Consider the following 25,541-nt stretch of genomic DNA (forward strand, 5'->3'; position numbering starts at 1 on the left):
AGTTTAAACAGTCAGATTACATCCTTTATATGGCATAAAAGGCAGCCCAGGATTAATAAAAATATATTACAGAGGCGCCGTGCAATGGGTGGTATGGCACTTCCAAATTTTATGTATTATCATTGGGCTGCTAATATAAGAGCACTGCTGTATTGGTTGAGAAATGATTTCACGGATGTCAATAGTACTGATTGGATGGCGCTAGAGAGGGCATCCATTGGATCTACCTCCCCAGCAGCTTTATTATGTTCCAAACTACCTTTAAAACAGCCTATCTCAGCCTTCACCAAGAATCCAGTGGTTATCCATTCAGTTAAAACATGGAATCAGTTTAGAAGGACCTTTAATCTCACTGATCTCTCACTTGAAGCACCATTGATAAAGAATCATATGTTTGTCCCATCAATGATGGATGAAGCTTTTAGTGTTTGGGCAGGAAATGGGATAGGTACATTATCTGACCTCTACATTAGGAATAGTTTTGCCAGCTTTATACAATTGCAACAGAAGTATGGTCTCCATAAATCGCATTTCTTCAGGTATCTGCAGCTTAGAGGTTTCGTGGCATCTAACTCTTGACTGTTTTCCTTTGAGGCCTTCTGAATCTCTGCTTGAAACAATTTTAAAATGTAAAGTTAACATAAAACAAGTAATAGGCAGAATTTATACATTGCTCAATACGTATAACTTGAATAGTCTCGATTGCCTTAGAATTAAATGGGAAACAGACCTAAATGAAACGATTTCAGAAGAAACCTGGCAAAAAATTATACAGCGCATTTATTCTTCCTCTATATGCCTCAGACATGCTGTGGTTCAATTTAAAATAGTGCACCGTCTTCACTGGACCAAAGATAGATTGTCTAGAATTAAAACGAGTATTGATCCTACGTGTGATCGGTGCAGACAGGCTCCTGCCACACTATTACACATGTTTTGGTTGTGCCCTAAGCTGCATAATTTTTGGCAGTCCATCTTTGAGGCATTCTCTGAAATATGTGGAAGAACAATACAACCATCTCCTTTGATTTCATTGTTTGGTGTGGCTCCGGTAGATGCCACCTTTTCTGGGCGCCACCTAAATATGATGGCCTTCTGCTCTTTGTTGGCTAGAAGGCTTATTCTTTTCAAATGGAAAGATGCTTTCCCCCCAACATATGGCCAATGGATTAGGGAGGTTATGAGTTATGTTCACTTAGAAAAAATTAGATACACTGTAAGAGGGTCCACTAGAAAATTCTATACAATCTGGCAGCCTTTTATCTCCTTTGTAGAAGGCACGGCAGCTATCAACATGTCTATGTAACCCAATTGTGTGTGCAATGCATATGTGTATGTATTTTTTTTTTTTTATGGAATTTTTTTATTTTTATGGATGATGTCATTTTATTTTATTTAGATATTTTAATTATATATCTATGAATCTGCAGACTCATATTTGAGTATGTCTGGTTGCATGGTAATTTGTTGGGGTCCAGTACATGTGGGTGGCGGGCATTGGGGAGCTATACCATTAATACCATTTCTGCTGTGACATTCTTTAGCTGAAGTGAAATAAAATCAAACTGCTAAAAAAAATATTTTAATACTAAATCTCAAAATGTAAGTTTTTTATTATTATTATTATTTATTTATTTGTATTTATTTTTTTATTTTTTTATTTATTTTTTGGGGGGGGGGGTGCAGAAAATGTGGTTAACTTGTTACAGGGCAAGTTTCAGTCTAAAATATAATTAGCGATCTACAACAGAAAGCGGATCAGTAGCCTACTGGGTTAAGTGCAATGTTTTCACTATGTGGGAAGTTCCTGCTTGGTTCTTACGAGTTTGGAAATAGTAATTGTGACATGAGCTGCGTTCAAGTTGTGGTCGTTGGACATATGCTATTTCTCTTTCTTTTCTCCTTTCCTATAAATACAATAATTATTTAGCACTAATGCAACATACTAAAGCGCAAATGATGTGAATTGTGTGACTGTAATCGATGATTTATCTGTTTTTATTGTAGCTGCCACAAAGGCTGATGGGAAATGTAGTTAATGTTCAAAAGACTAGCCTGCGCTGAATGAGAGTGTAGTTTCTCCCTGCAGCCACAGGTAAGGTTCTGAGAACTTCTGACAGCGGATTGGCTAGAATGATAAAATAGGCGTGGCGACGGCTGATGATTGACACACCGCTGTACATGAAGGTGAACAAAAAAAATATCAGCGGGTGAAACTTCCCTGTCTCAGTTTGGCTGCCTGGATAACCATACAAACACGGAAACAGAGCTGTTTCAACGGTTGTATATTAATAGCTAAGATTGTAAGGAGTCGTGTATCAAAAAAAAAAAGAAGAAAAAAAAAGCGCACGAAGTAAGATGCCGGAGAGCGTGATTGTGTGGTGATGGAAGCGCACCTGTTGAAGTTCGTGGAGCGGGTCCGTTGTCTGTCCGACCGTGACAGCAGTGGAGACCAGCTCATCTCCACCGAGTTCAACGTAAGTCCTACACCTTTACACCTTCTTTTTAGTTAAATATGTACAAATAACACATCTTTATGTTATTTAACAGGTCATATCAGTTTAAATAAGATGACGCACAATAGTATAGTATTACCATGTTTTTGGATACAGCCATTATATTATATACAGCCGAAAAGCCACACTCAACAGCCTTCTCTTTATGAAATATTTAGTTTGAAAAGTGTGATTTGTGCTATCTTTTTCGGTCCCGTTGTAATGCTATGTTTGGACATTGATGTTTTTTGAACTCTTACAGAAAATAATGTGGTGATACCATGCTACATTAATGATAATACCATGCTATATATATCTCTCAATTACTTTTAAGAGTACCATATGATTTTTAAATTGCACATGTCAAAAATATTATATCACTGTGGTACTTTTGGGTACTTTGTAAGTGAATCCTTGGAATCACCATCATAAACTGTATCACCAGTAGCCCATTATCATGGTACTATCTCTGTTTGTTTTTGTGTATTTGAAAATATATGACTACACGAATGTGCATATTTTAATCTTATTGTTGCTAAATTAATTATAGTGAGAATTATTTAAATGTGTTTTCAGCAAACTGCTAATTTGCATGTGTGTTTGCAAATGAGTTGTTCCTGCAGGCTAGCTTTAAAAATGTCACACAAAAAATTGCATTGGCAACCGTAAATAGAGGTGAAAGATCTCACTGCTGATTCCATACAAGTGTTTTCATTTCTGACACTTAAACAGGGAACATTCTCTGAAAATGTTCTGACAAGTGTTTCTCACGCTGATGAGCAAGTGTTCTTCCAGTAATGTTAATAGACTGCACATTCAAAGTGATGTGGGATTTCATGATGTTCTCAAAACAAAAGCACTTATATTTCTACATCATCCATGGAATGTCTTTTTCTGAAATATTTTAGTTGGACCGTCTTCCATTAGTTTCACAACGTTCAGAGATCATTCAAAAGTAACAACCCCTTAATGTTTTCATGAACGTTCACACAAAGAAATAAAATGTTTCACAAATATATATTTTTTTTAAAACTGTGTTTTAAACTTTCACATCAGAAACGTCTTGGAAAAGTAATTTATTAGCTACTAATTCAACAGTGTAATTAGATTACTCTTAAAGTATTATATTACTTATTAATTACTTTTGTAAATCCCCTATCAACCTCAACCAGTTAAACGAAACGGCTTTATTCTTTTAAATAAATATTATAAAATTGCATAAATTATTCTTGAACTGACCAAAGTATGTAAAGGGACAAGGTTACATTACAAACATATATTTTAACAAAAGTTGTTGAATTTTGATGTTAAATCACTATTGTTTTTATAGGATTGTTCTATAGTCTGTACGGTATTTAATGCAATTATATTACATCCGTAGTAACTGTAATTCAATTACGAAGAAAAGTATTCCCTTACTTCACTTTCTCAAGGGAAAAGTAATTAAATTACAGTTATTAATTACATAGTAAAGCGTTACATCGCACACAGAAATAATGTTTTCATAACTTAATTAATTTTTTTTTTTTTAAGAACACATTTTGAAAGGATATATTTATGTAAACTGGGGGGATCAGAGCCAGGGCATCATATATGCAGTAAGACCAAGGTTTTGCAGAAGTATCTGTTGCCTTCTTTGTTTTACTTATTTTTCGACATTAGTAAAAGTAAGAGGGCATTTATTACCAGCACGATCTACAGTTCCTCATTTAGCTTCTCAGTTATTAACTGCGGGCAGCATTCTGAGACATACGTTGAAGCCTCTGTGGAAGGAAACACTTGAGACTGTAGTGCATGTGGTGAAAGGGGCAGAAATGGGTTGTGATGCTCTGTGGCTTCATTGGCGGAGGCCTTATCGTTGAAAATAGCGCATGTGTGGTGATCTCTTGTGCTTTTAGAGAATGGAAGTAAAACAGAGAGCAGTCATGAAAATGTAGCTGTCTCTATTTACAGATATGAATAACCTGTTTGTTTGTCTGAGAATAATTGAAGGCTTTCCTGTTACAGTACTGCATGATGTGAAGATTGCATAGGTTGATTCCCATTAATGAGTCAAAATATACCTTGAACGCACTGCAGATCACGTATGCAAAAGAAAAACATCTAAATGTAGTCAAATTTCAGTTTTCTGATCATGGTTGAAAATGTTGTGTCTATTGAGGTTTGATCTTGAATGTTTCATAAACCACATCCTCGCTCAAATTACAAAGACCCTTTTCTTTTATGCACAATACTATATTCCTGCAATACTGGAGGCTGCAGTTTTAGGACAGCCTATTTTCTTTTTTCTTTTTCTTTTTTTTTTTGGGCAGTGCCACCTTAGCCAATTCTGTTCCAAGAGAGGAGATATAAATATCAAACCAACAGATGCAAAGACTAGATCCACTATTTATGTATTTTTTTTTTTTATCTTTCCGTCTTCTTGCTTTAAACCTTAGACTATATAAAACAGCTTTAAACCTATACAACCTAATGTGAACTTGAGTGTGAGGCAATGTATGCAATCTCCATTTATTAGCATGCAAAAAAAAAAAAAAAGTTATTTGTGCTGCTGGACGTTATAAACTGGTATTTGTTTTCAAATTATATTCAAATTCATCAACATACTAAGAAACACTAATTTGTATTGCACCTGGGTTTTACAGTTTGCTGCACTTCATAAAGTGGGTCACACGTCAGACAGACACAAGTCGTTCTTTACAAGAATACATATAGAAAATAAAGTTAGGTTAATATTTCAAGTGTGTTACCTGGATGTTTAGGGTTTGGTGAGGGCTATAATTAAATGTATACAATTTAACAACCAAATAATTACTTTAAAATAATAATACAATTAAACAATTCAAAAACAAGTGTTATAAAAGAGTATAAACTGTAATTACTTAAAAAAAAAAACTTTAGGATCCTAGATCCTAGAAATGCGGTACAGCAATGCAAAGAAGCGAAGGGACGCCACCTTGTGGACAGATGGTGCAATCAATTAACATTCTACTAAAATGAGAGGAATTTGGTCATGTGTTTAAAAAAATAAATAAAATAATAAATCTGTTACCTGTATGTTTTCTCTTTCCTTTTTCAGTTGATACGGCAGAAAAGTGCATCACTCAAAGAGGATCATAGCCTGTCCACTGCCGCGGGAGAAATCAAAGAAAATGTGAAGAAAAACCGCTATAGGGACATTCTGCCCTGTACGTAGCCTTATCTGTTGTTCTCTAACTGAATACAATGCTGTTCTCTTCATACAATTGTTTTAAGAAATATATGTTAACAAATAACATGATCATGACCTTTATTGTTTCAACATTTTAGGTTAATATTTACAATTCATTGCAATTCAAACAGTCCTGCAGTAACATATATTAAATATAGTTTTGATATATTTAATGTAGTTAATATGTTGATATTGATATGTAGTCAAAAAAAGCAATAAACATAATTTTGCATGAAAATGCATGAAAAAAAAAATGTTATCAGAGCTTAACAACAAGAATTTTCTGCCGACCCGGTCAAGCTTGCTTATTTATTTATTTTCTTGCTTTTATGCTGAGTAATATAAAACCATGACGTGACTTATGCCAAGGAAATATCTAAATGTGACATAAATAAGGACTTTATTTTTAGTAGCATTTTTTAAATTGATCAAAAATAAATATCTTTTAACAAACTGCAAAATTGTATTAGGTTTTAAGCAATCATATCTGCTGCAATATAATTCCATGACAGATTTAAAATCATATCTTTTGGGGAAAAAAATGGCATATGGTGTTTCATGTATTATTTGCAAGCCGTTCTTTCTTATGCTTCTATTTCTACATTTTGTGTTAGAATGTTGCATACTTTGAAATCAGGATCTTCACATCTGACAGTAGAGGCTCAGATCTCATCAGCTTTGAAATATTTGTGACTCCCAGTTTCTCTCCGTATGACACAGAATAGTGCACAGAAGTTATTTTACATGATTCTCTGTCTCATCATTTTCAGGTTACTGTCACATCTGTCAAAACATGCCTCATATAGTTACAGTACAAAGTTCTTTAGTATTGCAGTGGCAATAACAAGTCATTATATTTCATAATTGAGTCTACAATGTGTTGCCTGATAAATGGGTTACGCACACCGATAAGAGGAAAAATATTCAAATCCCTTGGTATTTTTCTTTTTTTATGTGTTCTAGATGATCAGACCAGAGTCTGTCTAGCTCCAACCACATCTGAATATGAGTCTGATTATATTAATGCCAACTTCATCAAGGTACTGTAGCGTTTTAACTTCTTATCAAGATCACCGTGACAGGCAAGATAATATGTGACCAAAAAATTTTAGAACTCTGAATATAAGTCATCCAGTTTTTTCCAAATTTTTTTTGAAGCATAGTAGATGTGTAAAATAATAACATTTTTTTAAATGTTTTTTTCTCTCTAGGGACTGAATAGAAGATATATCGCCACCCAAGGCCCTTTAAGCAGTACTGTGGTTGATTTCTGGCGCATGATTTGGCAACACAATGTTAAGGTGAGCTGCTTAAACAGTGTTTATTTTTTTTAATAATTATGCAGTATCTCTTCATTGAATGATCTATTATCTGTTTAGAATCTTTTCGGTTTTTGGGCTGTTGTTTTTTTAGGTCATAATCATGGCTTGTAGAGAGGTTGAGATGGGAAAGGTAATCTTCATATTTCCTTTGTTTCATATTCCTGTCATTTTTCTTGTTTTACAACCTCTCATTTACTTTTTTAACAACCTCTCTGTTCTTTAGAAAAAATGTGAAGTCTACTGGGCGTCGATCACAGACGCATCGATTTTTGGTCCCTTTACCATCTCAACTGTAAGTGTTTCTGTGCTCCTCAGCAATGAACATTTATAACTCAGCAGTACGTTATAAGGTACAGGATATTAATCTTACACAACAGTTCCTTTTGATGTTATCGCCACGCCTCATGAAGGTTTTGTCAGTTTTTTCAGCAGTTTGATGCAAAGTGTAGTTTGTGCAGTTGGAAGTCCCCGAAAGAGGAAGTTCTCCTGATTACTGTCATTTTTTTCTTTAGTTTGAGGAGGCACGACCAAATGAGGAAGTCATTGTTCGGACGTTGGTGGTAAAATATTGTGATGTAAGTGGTGTCTCTAGTGTGTCATTTGTAGAATATTATATAAACTATATATATATATATATATATATATATACATATGATCATGTGACACTGGAGACTGGAGTAAAAACTGTTTCATTTTTTTTTTACCTTTGCCATTAACTATTTCACAATATTACTGCATTTTTGATCAAATAAATGCATCTTTGGTGAGCATTAACTAATATTGTATTTAACAATACAAATAAAATAAAAAAAATTGTTACTTCATAATAAATAGTTGCCAAAGCAAAGTTTGTGTCAAAATAACTAAAACTTAAACCGAAAAAAAGTAAATAAAAACAAAAAACAACATTACTAAATCAAAACTAAAATAAAAATAAAAAAATATATTTAAAATAAAATAAAAAAACTACTATATTTATTATATATATATAAACTATACAGTATATAATAATAAAACTATATATATAAACTATACAGTATATAATAATAAAACTATATATATAAACTATACAGTATATAATAATAAAACTATATATATATATACTACTACTCAGTGAGACTTAATTAATATAGTCTAACTGCTATAATACACATTTAGCCCATTATTAGATGGTTTATTTTTGGTTCAAATTTTGGTTCATGTAAATGATTAGATGATCATTCACATGATCCTTCAGAAATTGACTGGTAAAAGCCTTGACACAATAATAAATCCGTTTTCTTATATGAATAAATATATTTTAAAATGTAATTTATTTGGCAAAGCTACATTTTCAACAGGCATTACTTCCATTACATGTGTTAGCATGTGTGTTGAAAATAATTGTGCTGCTTAATATTTTTGTGTAAACCATGATACATTTCAGTGTGTGACGTTTCCCATGTTAGTTCATTTTAAGCGTTGTAATTTGGTGAAGAAACGGTAATCCATTGAGAGGTCAACACTCGCCATCTTTCCACACAGGAAACTCGTGAAGTGTCTCACTTCCAGTATACTGCCTGGCCGGACCACGGGATTCCAGACATCCCGGATGGCATTCTGGGTATGATGGAGCAGGCTCGCCAAAAACAGGGCAACCAGACGGACCCTATAGTGATCCACTGCAGGTCTGTATCACACACACAGCTGTCTCTGTGGTTTTCTGTGCCTCTGACAAATGACCCATCTGCCCATGAAAATTCATCAGGTCGAGTCGGTCCGTGTTGTTAGGGTGCAGCAGGGGCCGGCCTGTGTTCCTCTGGTTTCCATGCATTTTAATGCCACCATTTAAATGAAGCGAGACATGTTAAATATTCAGCACCTGATGTGGCACTGGAAAAGCCAGTTAACTTCCAGACTTCAGCACAGATTCACTCATTACCCTTTCTTAATATACACGAGAGAGGCTCTGTCTGCCAATACGGCCCATAATTCCCCCCGTGACTGGGAATGGATCATATCATGATATGGAAATGTGACGGCTTCGTTCTCTTTCCAGTGCCGGCTGCGGTAGAACGGGGGTCATCTGTGCTGTTGATTATGTCAATGATCTACTGCTGACCGAGGTATTTTCATAACAACACTAAATTATACGCACAGTGCTTGAGGGTGAAGCATGTCATTTTTTTGAATTAGGCAACATAATGTATCATATATACTAATATAACACACAGTCATCACAGTTTTTTATTCTTAGCAAGTACAGGAGGATTTTAATATCTTGGACCTGGTGTTAGAGCTCAGAAGACAGAGACCTTCGGCTGTGCAGACCAAGGTAACATCAGAACAGGATTTCTTGCATGGCACATATAATGGAAGTTATCTACAGAATGGATTTTTCGACTTTTTTTGGAACCCTCTTCTCTATAAAGTAAATCATAAAAGCCTGTATGTTTTTATCACATGGGTATAGGCCCATTTAGCCCAGTCTTTCATATTTCACAACATCATGTGAATTCCGGATGTCAAGAGTTATGTTCTTGTGAATCTTCTCAGGAGCAGTACGCGTTTGTCTTTTATACGGTTGCTCAGATGTTTCAAAAGTTCTTGGAGATGAAAAACAAGAAGACAGAGGTGAGACATACACTCCTGAAAAAAAGAAGCAGTTTTGCTGAGCATAAGAGACTTTAAAAAAAACTTGTGCAGAACCCAAACTTTTGAATAATAGTGTAACTGAATACAAATTTTGTCATCATTTACTTACGCTCAGGTCAGTCCAAACCCATATAATTTTCTGAACATTTTCATACCAAAAGTAACGCTGTCATGCTCCAGACTGTGAAAAAAGCAGTCCATATGACTTGTGCTCTATTTTTAAATCCATCTTTTAGTGAGGACCACACTGAAATTTAAGTTGCTATTCATTGATAACCTTCCTCTCTGACATACTCCTGAAATTTGCATTCAAAGACATTCAAATACGGCACCTGAGTGATGTAAAACCCCTCTTATTGAGCAATCATAGACTTGGTATACAGCCCATGATTTGTTGAACTACAGTACTTTTTTATGGTGCCTTGATGGAGTTTTTTGCCCTTTAAGGGCCTCGACAGCTTCTGCCTATGCAACAGTCACATAACAGAGTAGCGATACAGTTTTGCTATTGCACCCAACTATTAGCTAATGTTCTTGTGCTGGATGACGTACTAATATTTCAGTGCTTGTTGGTACAGTGACTGATGTTTAGATGCGGGATGTTCTTTGTGGCAAAAGAACAATTTCCATTTGTTAACATCTTAGGAAGAAACCGTATCTATAATTTTAATTTTAAGTGTATTGTTTAAGATGCATTTTACTCTGCCACAACATCTCTTGTTTTTTACATCGCATCATGTGTTACTTCCTCAAGACATTGAACTGTAAGCTTTAAAAAAGCAGTTTAGCAGGAAACACACACGCTGTGTGCTTCCTCTATGCAAATGTTCAGGCATTCTCCACAGTTGAACACAGACTCTCTGTGTAGCTACTCTCGTACGCTTTGTACGCGTTTCATAGTTTGTTTGTTTGTTTTTTGTATTGGAAACTCAAGACTTCAGCCTCTCTGTACATCAATTCGGTTCCACCGAAGACGTCGCTAAAAACAGGATCACTGGGCAGCATCAGCGTACCCCCTAGAACACGGTAAGACCACAAAGCCCTCATTTCTACATTTCTTACCCTGTTTGCGGATGTCTGTGATTAAAACCAGCGGTGGCAACACAACCAGAGGCCAATTTGAGATCAACAACTGTGTAAATCTGCTAACTGCGGCACTGTGGGTCACCCAGGTGGATTCAGCCAAGACGCTTACAAGCTGTTATTGTCAGTTCTGTATCACACACCACAGGGAGCTATTTGAACTTTTCTCATCTCACATGTTACCAGGGTTAATGTAAGCTTATCTTGTGAGACGTCAATGTATAACTGGATACGTATTTTTCTGCACAGGCACTCGTTCATGCAGACATTTCTGCTTTGCATACAGATGAATATGATTTTTGTAATGATGATTGATCTAAAGACGAATGCGGTTTCCGCTAATGCTCAGATTATACAGAACAAACAAGCAATTTAATCATTTAGAAGTCGCCGTGTTCTGCCTTTGCAGTTCCCTTTGGGTCAGTAGCATTTTTCAAAAGAAACACTGAATGCAAATGTGTCACACAGTCATTAGACGTTGCTGTAGATGTGGTCTCACAAAGCACCGATGCAGTCAAGCCACCCAGAGCAAAATTTGGAAGATAAACTTTCCATTTTCTGTGAATGAGCTACTGTGAGGTCTTATGTCAACATTGTCACAAATACCCTTTGGCTGTTTGTCTTCTGAACTAGCAATGCAATTGACAAGCTTGTGATCTCCTGTCTTGATCATATACTTGTTTTTGTACCATGCACCAATGTAGATAATAATGTGGATTATTTAATGTGTTTTGTGTGGGTGCTTGTTTGCACACAGCTCTCCTGTGTGTTGCAAAGGTGCGTTCTCACTGGTCTAGTAAGTAAAGTAAAAAAAGAAAAAAAAAGTCCCATGTGCCTTTATTTAAAATCTTCTAATTATATTTAATGCTGGAAACAATGTGTCAAATAATAACATAAAATAAAAATAACTTAAATATGTATTTGTCTGTCTTTGGTTTCAGAAATCCACCTCTTAAGCCCAAGTTTTCCCATCCTCAGGCCAGGATGAACGACACTTATGCAGTCGTCAACAAACCCAAATTAAAGCCTCCTCCTTCTAGCCCTCATTCAATCAGTGTCCATCACTATGACAACGCTGATTTAGAGAAAAGCAATAACAGTGCAGTCTACAGTACCGTCAAACCTAAAAACAGGCCCACGTCAGCCCTGCCTTGTCCCACATCACCGGGTTATGACAGATCAACAACAGCCAATCAGAGAGGAGGACTGGCACCCAAAAAGACAGATCATGAGGGTTATGAGCTATTGCCAGGTAAATGACATTTTGATTGGCTCCTATTTTTGAAAATTAAATTTTTTAAACGCCAAATGATACACTGAGTAAAAAATTCAGTAGCCAGTAAATAACCACATAGCAACCAACCTTATCCAATGTTTTAGTATTATTGATTTACTATTGTATTAATATTTTGAATAAGCTTGTATTTTAATAGTTTTATTTTTTATTTTAAGTTTTGATTAAAGGGATACTTCACCCCAAAATGAAAATGTTGTCATTAGTCACTTACCCCAATGTTGTTCCAATCCCGTAAAAGCTTCATTCGTCTTCTGAACACAATTTAAGATATTTTGGATGAAAACCGGGAGGCTTGTGACTGTCCCATAGACTGCCAAGTAATACACTGTCACAGTCCAGAAAAGTATGAAAGACATTGTCAGAATAGTTTATCTGCCATCATTGGTTGAACTGTAACATTATGAAGCGACGAGAATACTCTTTGTACACAAAGAAAACAAAAATAACGACTTTATTCAAAATTCATCTCCTCCTGGTTTTCATCCAAAATATATCATGTTCCGTAGATGAACAAAGCTTTTACGGGTTTGGAACGACATGAGGGTATGAATGACAAAAGTTTCATTTTGGGGTGGAGTAACCCTTAAAATTGTAGTAATATAAAAAAAAATATACATTTATTTTTATTTTATTTAGCTTTATTTTATTTTTGCATTTTCAGCATATTTAAACAAATGTAGTACTTTTACCCTGGTTTCATAGACAAGGCTTAAGCCTAGTCCCAGACTAAAACTGAAACTTGCATTGACAGTGATTAGTCTCATGATGCACACAGTACTTTTGTTTCTTCTGTAAAAGCTTCTTAAATCTCCTAATTAAACTACGGCCTAATCCTGGCTCAATCTAAGCCTGAGTACTTATTTGATTTCAGCTTCTTCTTTATGTACTTTTTTCCTCTATTTATATATTTATTGTAGTGTTGTTTAAATTAACAAACACTTTTAGTGTTTAATAGTATTAGCCTTAGATAACAACAACACTGCTGGTTGCATAAACTGCTTACACTTAGTCATCTAATTAATTTTTAGACTGGTCATAACATTTCTTTAAGTAAGGTATATAAAAAAAACATATATTGGTCTAATTTGAACCCCAAAATAAGACTGAATAGGTCTTGGCTAACTGAAGCCTGCTAAGCTAAAGTCTGCTGTACTGAAAATAAAAGTAGACACAAAATGCAAAATCATGACTTTAGTTGTGCATTAAAAGGAAGATCGTTTTAGTGAATGGGAACTTGCTTGTTTTAGGAAACTTCCGCTTGCTGCTTTCACTGTCCTCTCATGACTGTTCTTCTCTTTCACGTGACCACCAGGGTGTTCAGACCCTCTCGTCTGGTGTTTATCTGTTAAAGGTTCAGTTATTTGAAGCTCGTATTTCCATATCTCTCAGGGAACTGAAATTACCTTTTTGTTTTATCCACTGTTGAGCTTTATAAGTGTGGGCAGAGTCCAAACAGGTGAAGTTCGTTATTTTTGTGCCACCAAAAGGAAATAGTTGGCACCATACAGTGCATACTGAATAGTAAGCTAGTTTTCCTTTTCAAACATAGCTAGTGTTTTCAAGCTGGTATCCTAAACTTTCCCCTTCTGCTATTGGTCAACCAACAGATAGTCCCGCCTCCAAATGCATGCCAGGTGTTCAGCCAAAATGTTAATTTTTTTTTATACAGCGCAATATTGTTTACACACCAATGAATGGCTTTATATATGCATTTTAATATTTAACTTTGGATAAAAAATCTGAGTGCATACTTCATTAAAAAAAAGTACTTATTGCACAATTTTAATAATCTTTTTTTTTTAATGATTTGTTTTTATTTAATTTTTTTCTCAGGGGAGTTGAGGTCCATGAATAGAGATTCGCAGGTAAGTGATCTCTTGGTGATAAGATGTTTGCAGTCATTTTTGCTTGACATATGTTTTTTTTTTTTGCTTTTTGTGTTAAGTACTGTACATATCAATCTTATATGATGCACTTATATGCAGTTATTGTCCTGTAATTCCTGTCTGCTCACTTGTAGATGTGTCATATTACTTTCTTGTTTGTTTCACATAACATTCAGCCCCTTCCTGTGATATGAGGCTTCTAGCTGAGATCACACTCACAAGATAACAAGCTTTAGCACACACTTACAGGCAGTGCATTTAGTAAAAATAACCTGATAGATTGTATTGTATTGACCAACGATCGCAGTCTTTTTAACCCTGATGATCATTTAAAGCTAATAAAATGAAATGTGTTTTCCTCAGCCAAACAGTCTGCTTTCACGATCTCCAAGTACAAGTAAGTGTGCGGTTACGTGTTTCATTTCCTATGCAAGCTGATCTGGAAAAGGACATTTAAATTATTATAATGGGAGATTAACAAAATAAAGTATCCTTATTTTTCTAAAGTTATGACTAGTGTCGTCAAACAATTAATCACAGTTAATCCCATCCAAAATTAAATTAACATATATTGTACTTAATATATGTGTGTACTGTGTATATTTACTATGTATATATAGATACAAACACATGCATGTATATATTTAAGAAAAAAATGTTATGTTTACGTATTAAATGTTTGTATATAATATAATAATATAAATATATCAATGTATATACATGTAAATAATTTAAACATATATACTATATAGCTATATATCACCTACATATATTTTTGCTTTAACACCCTTACATTCTCCTTTCAGCTACATATACTATCCTCTTTGTGTCCGTCTTCAGTGCATCTGTCTTAAAGATGATATATCATGATGATTACTATATTTGTGTTACCAAATTGCATACTGTCAGGTACAACCTCCCCGCGCTGTTTTTAACCTGGTCGTTTTTGATTACTGCTGGCGTTGCCAGGTATTGAAAAACAAACAAAACAATCTACAAGTAAATAAACCGCAATAAGTCCAAATCTTGAGTTCTATCAGTTGAAGATCTTCCACTATTCATTTCCTAAATGAAGTGAAAAAATAAAATAAAATATCCATTGACACTTATAATACGTGTTTCTGGCAACACGATTGAGGCTGAGCCAGCAAACTCAATCACAACTCGCTCAAGGGACGAGGCCATGTAACCTTTTCATGACAATAATACTTATTTATTCATTTATTTACATTTTTTTTGTTAAGTCCACAAACCTTGCTGAATTACTGAAATACATAAATTCTATTTTTTAAATTCTATTGTTTGTGTGTGAAAGTAGAATGTATGTGTGTGAAAGCAAAAATATACGTGGGTGAAAGGAGAATGTATGTGTGTGAGACAGTAGAAATGTATGAATAAGGAGCATGTTAATGTGTGAAAACAAATATATATGTATGTGAAAGGAGAATGTAAGTGTGTGAGAGTGTACGGCCCCTCATATGTGTGTGTGTGTGTGTGTGTGTGTGTGTGTGTGTATCTCTACATATACATAATAAATAAACACAGTTCACATGCATATATTATGTAAACAAAAACTTTTATTTTGGATGTGATTCATCTGGATTAATCATTTGACAGAACTAGTTATGACATGTGACTTATGAACTATTAACTGAGCATCTATATGGATTATTTGTACTTTTAAAATGTATTGGTCACATCACAGGCATTTTAAAATATATTAGGGAATGCAAAAAGCACAAACAAAAAGTTTTTTAAAATCAATAAAAATAAAAATGCATGCTATTTAACTAATTTAATTTATTAACAAATTATATTTTTTATTTATTGTGTATTTTATTATAAGCTATTTATTATTTTGTTCTGCAATCTCATGACATAAAATGGGTTATTTTTAACGTGCCGGGTTGTGTTAATATTTTAAATGCAAGGCAAGCTGCATTAAATATGAAAGTCTAACCTGCAGTTTTATAATTGTGCTAAAAAAAAGTAATAATAATAATAATAATTTATGAATTAATTAAAAACTATAATGCACACAGAAATCTGACCTCGACTCCTAAAGGTTGAAAGCATCTGCCTTATAGGTATATGCAGTTTTTAACCCACAATGCTGATGTTGGATGACTTTATTTTATGTCCATAACCTATCTATGAGTGCACTCGAATACAGTCCATAAACCTGTAACCTGTGTGTTGTTAGTGATGCAGGAGTCTCTTCAGTTTCCCCGGAGACTCCTTATCAACCAAATATGTGTGAAAACTGATCTAGCAGTAAACAGGAAGCAGTGTTAGATCAGTGCTGGTTTCGCTCTCTTCCTCTGAGTTTTTAAGTTGTTAAACATGTTTTCGCAGCTGAGAGCCAATCTTCTACAGATGATGATTATGAATATGTGTCTAGCATCGTCAAGGACACCAGCAGCCCATTTGCCCCGGGTGGCCTGGGTGAGTAACGCCATATGCACACTAAATCTTAATTCTATACACAACAAGAGTACTGAGCAGATAAACATTTAGGTTTTGGATGGGTCTTTGGAAAACAAGTTGCATTGCTATTACATTTTCTAGTTTGTCTAAATGTTGAACGGCTGCCTAAATCTATCTTATTGTGCACATGTCAATTGCTAACTTGTCATTTAGTAAATAAAAATAAATAAACTGCTGTCTTGCAATAGAATAACTTATCTAACTGAGCTTTTTTGGACCACACAGGCTTACAACCACAAAAAAAAAAAAAAAACAATGTCAGTGTGGTTTCTTCACCTCAGCGTTGCCCATATCCGGCAAATGCAAACATCACTTCTACTATTGCTCATATTTGGGTTTAGAGGTTTAAACAGACCTCTAATCTTCAGTAGTCAAACATTTGTTCACCCAACAATGTCTTTTCAAACCCGTATGACTTTCTTTGTTCTGTGGAACAAATATTATGCAACTTTGAAATGTCATTTATTAGAAAATAACTGTCTTCCAAATATCTAAATCTTTGTCCCATAGAAGAAAGAAAGTCTTGCAAGTTTTGAACCATGGGAGGATCACGAGTTAATATTTGCAGAATAAAGTAACACCCTGACAGCACACAAAAAAAAAAAAAAACTCAGAACATCATAGCGATCACGTTGTCTTGGCAACCAGGTTCTGAAGAATGCAACATCATTTTTGTAAAAAGTTGTTTAAAAGAAGAAAAGCAGACATGTGTGCAATCCTGGGTGATATTAATTCTTTGTGACCTGTGCTCTGTTATTTTTTGTTTCTCAGTGCACCTGGTGATTTTAAACATCGTCTGTGTTTGTCTTCAGGTTTCAACTGTCGCATAAAGAAACCAAAAGGCCCTCGAGATCCGCCGGCCGAATGGAGTCGTGCAGAAAGATGAAACTGCAAAACGGACCCAGCCTACTATAGCTTGTTCCAGTAGATGCACAGCTGTTTTTTACACTGGGTTATAATAGAGCTTTATTTATTTCCTTCAAGAGGTTCCATTGGTAGTTTTGTTTGTTTTACTGTTTTAATTACTTAAGCAGTTTATGATTATGTACAGTAATGTAGTTTATTGATGTATTTGTGTGGCAAATAATTTCATTTTTAAAATGCTATATTGAAAGATTTCACTGCATGTGATTTAAAGGGGTCATTTAATGTTTTTGTAATCATTGTAACCCACGTTATTCAAATTTTTATACACCAATTTCACCTAAAGCCCCTTTCACACTGCACGTCGGACCCGGCATATTGCCGGAACATTGCCGGGTCGCCTTCTGTGTGAAAGCAACCACGTCCCGGGATTGATTCCCCGCATTGAACCCGGGTCGGGGACCTAGTAACATTGCCGGGTTCGACCCGAGACGAGCGCTGGGTGAAAAAAAGCCAGATCTAATTCCGTGTCGAAGTGATGACGCACGTTATCGCGCAACTCTTTTACCGGCCGTTTTGAAGTAAGATCAACGTTCGCGACTAAAAAATATGTGCAAACTGTAATGAAGCAGAGATCAGTTAGTTCCTCACTTTCCGCGCTGACGCCGAGATCGTCCGTTTGCTTCAGTGAAAGTATAACGTGCCTAACGTTTTCGACTCGTACATTACACGTCACGTGCTGATGTCACATGTCATTACGGGATCTTTACGGGTTGTGTGTGAATGCACGCACATATACCGGGTCATCACTGGCAGTGTGAAAGTGCAAAATCTAGCGACCCGAGAACAATTGCCGGAACACTTTACCCGTGTATTTGCCGGAATGGCAGTGTGAAAGGGGCTTTAATAGATGTTTACAATGTAAATGTGAGTTGTGATCTGTTCTAATATCTTCATTTGACATCAGTAAGTTGCCAATCCGTTTCAGTAAATGGTCATTTTGGACATTTCTGTGTTGTTTTTAAACCATCAGGGAAAATGTGAATTCTCACTATATGACCCTCTCCCCCCACCTCTTTAACCGGAAAGCTGATGTGTGGTTGTTGTGATGTGATGTGTTTGTCACTAGAGGGCAGTGTTGAGGTGTTTTTTATTTTCTTGTTACTCCCCAGAAACACATATCACTCAGATTATAAAATAAAGTCATTTACAGACAATATAACACATGTGTAATTACTGATGATACATGTCATTTAGGAATTTAGCCATAAGGACATTTTATTAGATGACTTTTTGTGCTGTAAGTGTTCTAAATCCTATCTGTCCAATCACTCATTCCAGTGATAAAGCCGTAAAACTTGCCCTCTAAACTCCAGTGCGATTTTATTTCCCTCATGAAAATCAATGGAAACTTAAGTTGTGCTTAAAGCAGGGAGCACGTTTTCCCAGATGCTCGGTCTGTTTGGCAGCGTTCCTGGCTGCGTGTTTTTTGATGATGAATCATTCTTGCAGGATGGTAACAGCAATATCATGCAGAAATGCTGCGAGATGCTCTCTGCTGCTCTTTACACCATATCAAACATACATCGCCTGGTTTAATGTGGCTGAGGCATAAAGACTTAGTCACATGACGACTGAAGGTCTGATAGTTCTGGTCCTGGATGCTGATTAGTCAGTATAGCATTCCAGCTGTGCTGAAATACGTGATATAGGTTGATTTTGAATGGAATATGTAACAATCTTGAAGGGTGTTATGGGAAGGAGATGCTATAAATCTTTTTTTCCCCACAATAATTCTGATTATAAGCATGAATTTTATGTGTATTTATGTGTAATTAATTTGTCATTTGTCTAAAAAAAAATTCACCATATAAATATGGAATATGTCATAATAGAATTATTAATAGTAATAATAATGTTACTATTATAAATCCTATATACTTTTGTTTAATATACATTAAACAAATTTTTTTACATTAAACAATTTTTTTATTTAATACATACAAACAACCACACACACACACACACACATATATAATAACTTTAGTAATAATAATTATTAAAATATTATTAATAATCATATATTAATATATTTAAAATATTTATATTATTATTTAGAATACATTTGCATTTATTTAGCAGACGTTTTATGCAAAGCGACTTGTGAAATGTATTTTTGTTACATACGTTTTCACATGCAACACACAAAAACACGTGTTAGTAATAAGTCATTTTAAATGTATACAATATGTGGAAATTATTTTCTCACATTATTATGAACTACTTAATAGGCCTTTGATCATTGCTGAGATTATAGAAGAACTGTCCAAAACTAAAAACAACATGATTATTATATATATATATTTTAAAAAATCCCTGTAGATGTGTTTTTAGCCTGAGGGAGTTTTTCTCCCTCAGGTGTTGCAGTCAACAGAGACTCCATTTGTAGTCATGCCGTGAATATTTTGACTCCAGCCTTGCTCCAACTCTCTCTCTCTCTCTGTCTGTCTGTCTGTCTGTCTGTCTGTGGTGTGTGGGTGTGCGTGAGTGAGCGTGTGTATGTTTACGAGTGTGATGAGACAGAGAAAGAGAAAGAGCCTGATAGAAGAATTAGAGAACATACAGACGTTTGGAAACTTGTAGGAAAAAAATAACAATGAAACGGCAACAGACAGACAGAGAAGAGAGATTGTTTGCTAGTGTTCTGCTAATGGCTGCTCTGTTAGCAGTAAAGCCTGTAGGGTGAGTATGTATGCATGCGTGTGTGTGTGTGTGTGTGTGTGTGTGTGTGTTGGTCTCCTCTGAGCTCCTCTGGCTGGGTAATCCCATTCAGCACATGCTAATGTGAAACCAGATTCTAATGACCTTCTGCCATGGCTTTTCAACCCAGGCCTGGAGCAATCTCACAGCAACATCTCGTAGATGCTCTCTCCAAGAACGCCCCCACAGTAGAACACAAGCATCCCAGTGAACAAACCATCTTACCATAAAATCTCCCTTATCCACACCATCGCTGCAGAACGGTTCAGACGTTATGCTTGGAGTGAATTATTATTGTAATTCTACAGTACAGTCACAGTTTCTGGCAGCGTCCCAATTTGCATAGTATCAGTTCTGTATAGTGTACAACAGTCATGCCAGCAGAACCTGTCTGAATCTGAACCTAGTGTGCAAGATGAGGAGCAGTGCATACTTTTAGATCCAACTTCTTAAATGCAAATTATGCTGTATATACATTAAATTTAAATTTATGCATTTAGCAGAGGCTTTTATCCAAAGCGATTTACATTGCATTCAAGCTATCAATTTTTACCTATCATGTGTTCCCAGGGAATCGAACCCCAAGCCTTGCACTTGATAGAGCAATGCTCTACCAATTGAGCTACAGGAACACACTATTATTAGTAGTAAGTTGGGGTTTAGTAAGTAGTAAGTATAATTAAATAGAGTAAAATATATTTTAGTATACTTTTAAAATATAATTTATTCCTGTGACATCAAAGCTGAATTTTCATGTGCATGTGCATTGATTAAATACAATATTCTTTTATCATATATACATTCATTTATATATTCATTTGTAAATAGCCTACTTATTAGTTATTTATTTAGAAGTTACTTTTATATTTTGATTTATTTAGTTATAAAGTCTATAAAGCAATGTATATTATAATAGTTGTATACTGTATAGTATGCAAAAGTATGCAGTAGTGTGTTCATTCCAGTGCAATACTTTATTTTATCTAGTATAAATATGTAGAGTTTTGCCCTTTAACCCCTTTTTACATGTTGTCTGTTTGTTGTACATGTAAATGCATTAAACCGTCAGAATAATCCTTCAACTGTTTATTGTTGTAATTTTACCCTACTGTCACAGTCCATGTCGATGCTTGGCGCATCCAGAACAGTCGGTACATTCACCAGCTCCCATGAAGGCAAGTCAGTTAACACTCTGGGAGGTTCTTTCACTGTTGTTTCAAGATGGCTTCACAGTCATCTGTTAGATTATGAATTATTAGGAAGCGTTTGGTGTCCTCCAGTCATAAGTATCTCTTTCAGTAAGTGTCCGCAGTTCTGAGGGAAGACGGAGAGAGAAGAGAGGCTGGTTTGGCTCCAGCAGACGAGGGAGGCCTGTGTTCACTAGAGCACATGGATATTGATCTGCTCCCTGCCGTCTCACCGCCCATCTGTTTGGGTGAAGACTGCGATACCTCCATGCTACAACTCCCGCCTGCCGTCTCCATGGAGACTAATCCATTTATCCCACTGAATTACAGTATCGGACAACTTCTTTTTTTTCTTGGTGGACATTTTGTGATTGTCGGTCTGGTTTTTAACTTTGACTTTTCTTGATTAATCCATGGTCGCATACATTTGGAAATCCTTTTATCAAAAGTGACTTCATGTGAGGAGTAGTACGAGAATATACATGTGTTTACCATAAACATACAAGTGATCAAAAATCAGCTCATTATTAAAACATGAACGGGAAAAGACACACAACACGGGATTTTGTAATTGTGCTCTCTCTCTCTCTCTCTCTCTCTCTCTCTGTATGTATACAAATATGAATTTATCACATAGGCTTCATTTCTCAATATACTCTTAATATGGAATGAAATCTCAAAATTAAAATATTGTTTGCAGGTAAAAATAAATAAATAAATAAATTTTTATTTGTTTTATTTTATTTTAATTAATTATAGAATTATATATATATATATATTTATATATAATTCTATAATAAAATAAGCAAAAATAAAATTAAATAATATTATTTTTGAAATTATAATGGGTTTTCATGTAAATAAATAAATACAATATTTGCGATATGCAGATGAAATAAATCAACAACAAAAAAAATGAATAGATAAAGGACTGTGTCAATAAATGTCAGTAGTTTTGAATAAAATGAAGTTGGTTTTGTGTGTGTGTGTGTGTGTGTGTGTGTAATATATTATTATTTTTATTATTAATTGTTATTAATCATATGAATGATTTATGACACTAAAGGCCATCACATGAATAAATCATATTTTAAAATATATTCTAATATAAAACTGTTATTTTAAGTTAATATAAAAGTAATAATAAAGTAAATATATTTTACAATATACTGTTTTTACTGGTGTTTTTTGTTTTGTTTTGTTTGTTTGTTTGTTTGTTTTTTTATCAAATGAATGCAGAAGACCACAAGAGCCATCATTCAAAAAGTGTAAAAAATAAATAAAAGAAAAAAATCTTTATTCAATAATTGATATACTATATATATATATCAAGTTTAAGTGCTACTTGTCATTGACCTATTTTACTTGTTTTTTTAAATAAAAACCCATGAATTTTATAAAGAAATATACTTAATTTCTTTAGTTACAGTATGAAGTGAAAATGACATGCATTCAAATATTTGCATTAATGACTGAGCTGAAGCAGTAGCAGGCGAGCAAAGCTTCCATGCACTGTGTAATATGGCCTTTATTTCACCACAGCAATGAGAATCCTGTTTCCTATTACATGCCCCCTTCAGTAAATATTGATAAATGGAGTTGAGAAAGTCTCGTTTAACCTCCCCGTAACACTATATAAATCTAATTCTGCTCTATATTGTGCACATACTGTGTCCATTCGCTTCATTCCTGGTGACTGTGCTCACCGAGGTACTGGAGAGTTTGGGGAGAGGGAGGGAAACGAGTCAACCGCGGGCTTTTTGATGACTTCTTTTGGACTCAGATTAGAGAGCTCCGCTTCAGGGGGGTGCATTTTTCCAGAAGTTCGAGGGCCAAGACTGAAAGAGGAGGCACATTGGAGAGAGAGGAGCAGATCCGAAGCGAGGGGGAGAGGGAGACGGAGATGAAGGGTGCAGGTTTGGAGAAGAGATGACATTTCTGCTGTAAGACAGGCAGAGAGGAGGTTCAGGCTGGTTTTGATTAAGAACCTCGCAGGATTTAAGGCCCAGTAGTTCAGCTCTGACACATGGAAGCGAAAGTTCAATAACTGTAATGAAACCCAGATAATGAATGGACTCGCAGGCATCTGTCATAAAGCTCCAGCGCTGCAAAGCTACACATGACAATCGCATCGCTCAACATATATGCACCATGTGGCTTTTTCAGGCTTTTTAAGATTGCAGATGTATTCCAGGACTGAAGAGGAGGCTTTACAGCAGCGCAGGAGAATCCCGTGCAAGCACTTCCTGTTTAATTATGGCTGCCTTTGTCTTAATTGCCCTGTCGGATTTTTCTGACATCATTTGCTTTTGTGTCTGACTCACTCAAATTTCCATTCGCTTGGGCCAGAATATTGCTTCATTTACCACAGGTCGGGATGTGTTTCGCTGTCTACATATTCATTAGTGTTCATATCCTTTTGTAGTGTTGGGTGCAAGAAACTGTTCTGTAATGAATCACTGATCTAATTTGATCCTCCAAATGGACTGCATAACGTCCATAGAATTCATGAACACTTATAGTGTATAAAAGTAGGAACTTGTGTCATTAGAAACTCCTGTCTACACTTCCCTTCATCAGGTAAGATCAAGTGACTGAGCATGTTTCTTTAATATCTCTATTGTTTTTCCTAGTTGGCGATTAGATAAATTGGGAAAGTTGAGGCTTCTGATGTGTCATGATTTTTCTCCTGCAATAGAAACCAGTGATCTCCGTGTGTCTCAGAGATTCAATACTAGTTGAATGTTTTTATAATATGTATAATTTTATTTGAAATACAATATAATCATTTTGGAATATTTAATGGAATAAAGAAAACATTCAATAAAATTCATTATAAATAATTTATTTATAAAATAAAAAATTCTGTCTATATGATAAAATATATTTTTTCACACACGTATATACAGTATGTGCTCTATATATGTTAGTAATGAGAAAATATGAAATGACCATGTTTAATTTTTATTTTATATATGTATATGTGTGTGTGTGTGTGTGTGTGTGTGTGTGTGTGCATACAAAATAAAAAAAATAACTATTTAATATTTTATAATAAATGCAATATAGTTAGTAAAATAGTTGTTTGTCAATATTTGTCAATATTAATCTTAATATTTCCTAATACATCTAATAAATAAATATGTAATTCATTTGTATTAATTATAAATAAAATGTTCTGTCCATGTGATATTGCTACAATCTTTATATGTATTTTGTCTTAATATTGATTATTTTGCGTATATAAAATCAATTACTTTTAAAAAGTAATACACACACAAACTAAAAGGAAATCTTTATTTAATATTTTATAAAGCATGCAAAATAAACAAATAATGTAATTTCTTGCCCATGTGAAATCGCTTAAATATAGTTGCGCGTGTCAATATTTGTCTTAATTATGTCTATTTTTATTTCTCCCAAGGAATTTGAGGAGAGCCACATGAGACAAAATACTTAAAAGAGACATAATTGAGAACTCCCTTAAGTGTCCTTAGGTAAGAATGCACAACCTCTGAGCAATAACCTTTTCCTTTGGGAAGTGTTCTGCATGTTTGTTTTTCTAGTACACATGAATGGAACTGTGCTAAGAATAATTTATTTAAGTGTGATAGTTTTAACATGTTTAAAATGGAATGCAGCTCTCATGCAGGTTCCTCATGCAGGGCTGAAGTGTGTGTCTGCTTTTTTTAGGGGCTGCAGGGAGAATATTCAGACCTGTGGTTAACTACAGATTATACTCCCCCTGGGACCGTGAGCTGCATACTGTGCAGCCAACTTACCCGTCTGTCTCTCTCGCGCGCAGAGGGAGGGCGGCCGGCCGGTGGTGAGCATGAGCGTGAGTGCGGCGCGGCGTGGGCTGAGCTCTGAGGGTTGGCTGAATGGATGGAAGAGAGACCACAGGCATGAGAGTGTGAGTGTGTGAGTGTGTGTGTGTGTGTGTGTGTTTCTGGGAACAGCAGCTGGTGTTGATGCAGAGATCTCTAAACTCATTCGGTTCTTGTCTTACTGTTCGGGGCCCGGGGGAAAGCTGTGTGATGTATACTGGCAACACACTCGACATATACTGTCAACCGTCAATATCATTACCCCTGTGTCTGAGCACGGATTCTGTGAAGTAGCATGAAATGAGCTGAAAGGTGGTCATTTTTAATGTTCAAATGCCTTCTCCTAGCACAATTAGGGTTGCATTGATGTGCCAGCTGATATACAGTATTGGCTGATAAAAGCAATTATTTGCAAAATTGACAATTGGTCGATTGTTTAAAGGTGCTGACTGTATTAAAGCCCAAAGTATACGTTGGTTTTTACGTGA

General features: G+C 35.2%; 1 protein-coding gene across 1 annotated transcript; it reads left to right on the forward strand.

Moving 5' to 3' along the window:
- Positions 1–2,193: 2,193 nt before the first annotated feature.
- On the forward strand, positions 2,194–18,501 carry LOC128018938 (tyrosine-protein phosphatase non-receptor type 18). Its single transcript, XM_052604833.1, has 17 exons — positions 2,194–2,477; positions 5,575–5,683; positions 6,670–6,746; positions 6,918–7,007; positions 7,120–7,158; positions 7,252–7,320; positions 7,541–7,603; positions 8,553–8,695; positions 9,067–9,133; positions 9,265–9,342; positions 9,564–9,641; positions 10,597–10,688; positions 11,687–11,997; positions 13,876–13,907; positions 14,292–14,325; positions 16,284–16,373; positions 17,228–18,501. Exons 1-17 carry the CDS (start codon positions 2,385–2,387, stop codon positions 17,299–17,301), a joined length of 1,539 nt encoding a protein of 512 aa, XP_052460793.1. The 5' UTR covers positions 2,194–2,384; the 3' UTR covers positions 17,302–18,501.
- Positions 18,502–25,541: the final 7,040 nt, after the last annotated feature.

The sequence above is a fragment of the Carassius gibelio genome, chromosome A8 (genome assembly GCF_023724105.1).
Source record: "Carassius gibelio isolate Cgi1373 ecotype wild population from Czech Republic chromosome A8, carGib1.2-hapl.c, whole genome shotgun sequence".
Classification (NCBI taxonomy): domain Eukaryota; kingdom Metazoa; phylum Chordata; class Actinopteri; order Cypriniformes; family Cyprinidae; genus Carassius; species Carassius gibelio.

Excerpts from the sequence above, each read along its gene's own strand:
- LOC128018938 (XM_052604833.1), top strand. The coding sequence starts at position 2,385 with ATGGAAGCGCACCTGTTGAAGTTCGTGGAGCGGGTCCGTTGTCTGTCC. Across the intron at positions 7,604-8,552 it reads TGGTGGTAAAATATTGTGAT|GAAACTCGTGAAGTGTCTCA; the intron begins GTAAGTGGTGTC and ends CTTTCCACACAG. Across the intron at positions 9,343-9,563 it reads CTTCGGCTGTGCAGACCAAG|GAGCAGTACGCGTTTGTCTT; the intron begins GTAACATCAGAA and ends GAATCTTCTCAG.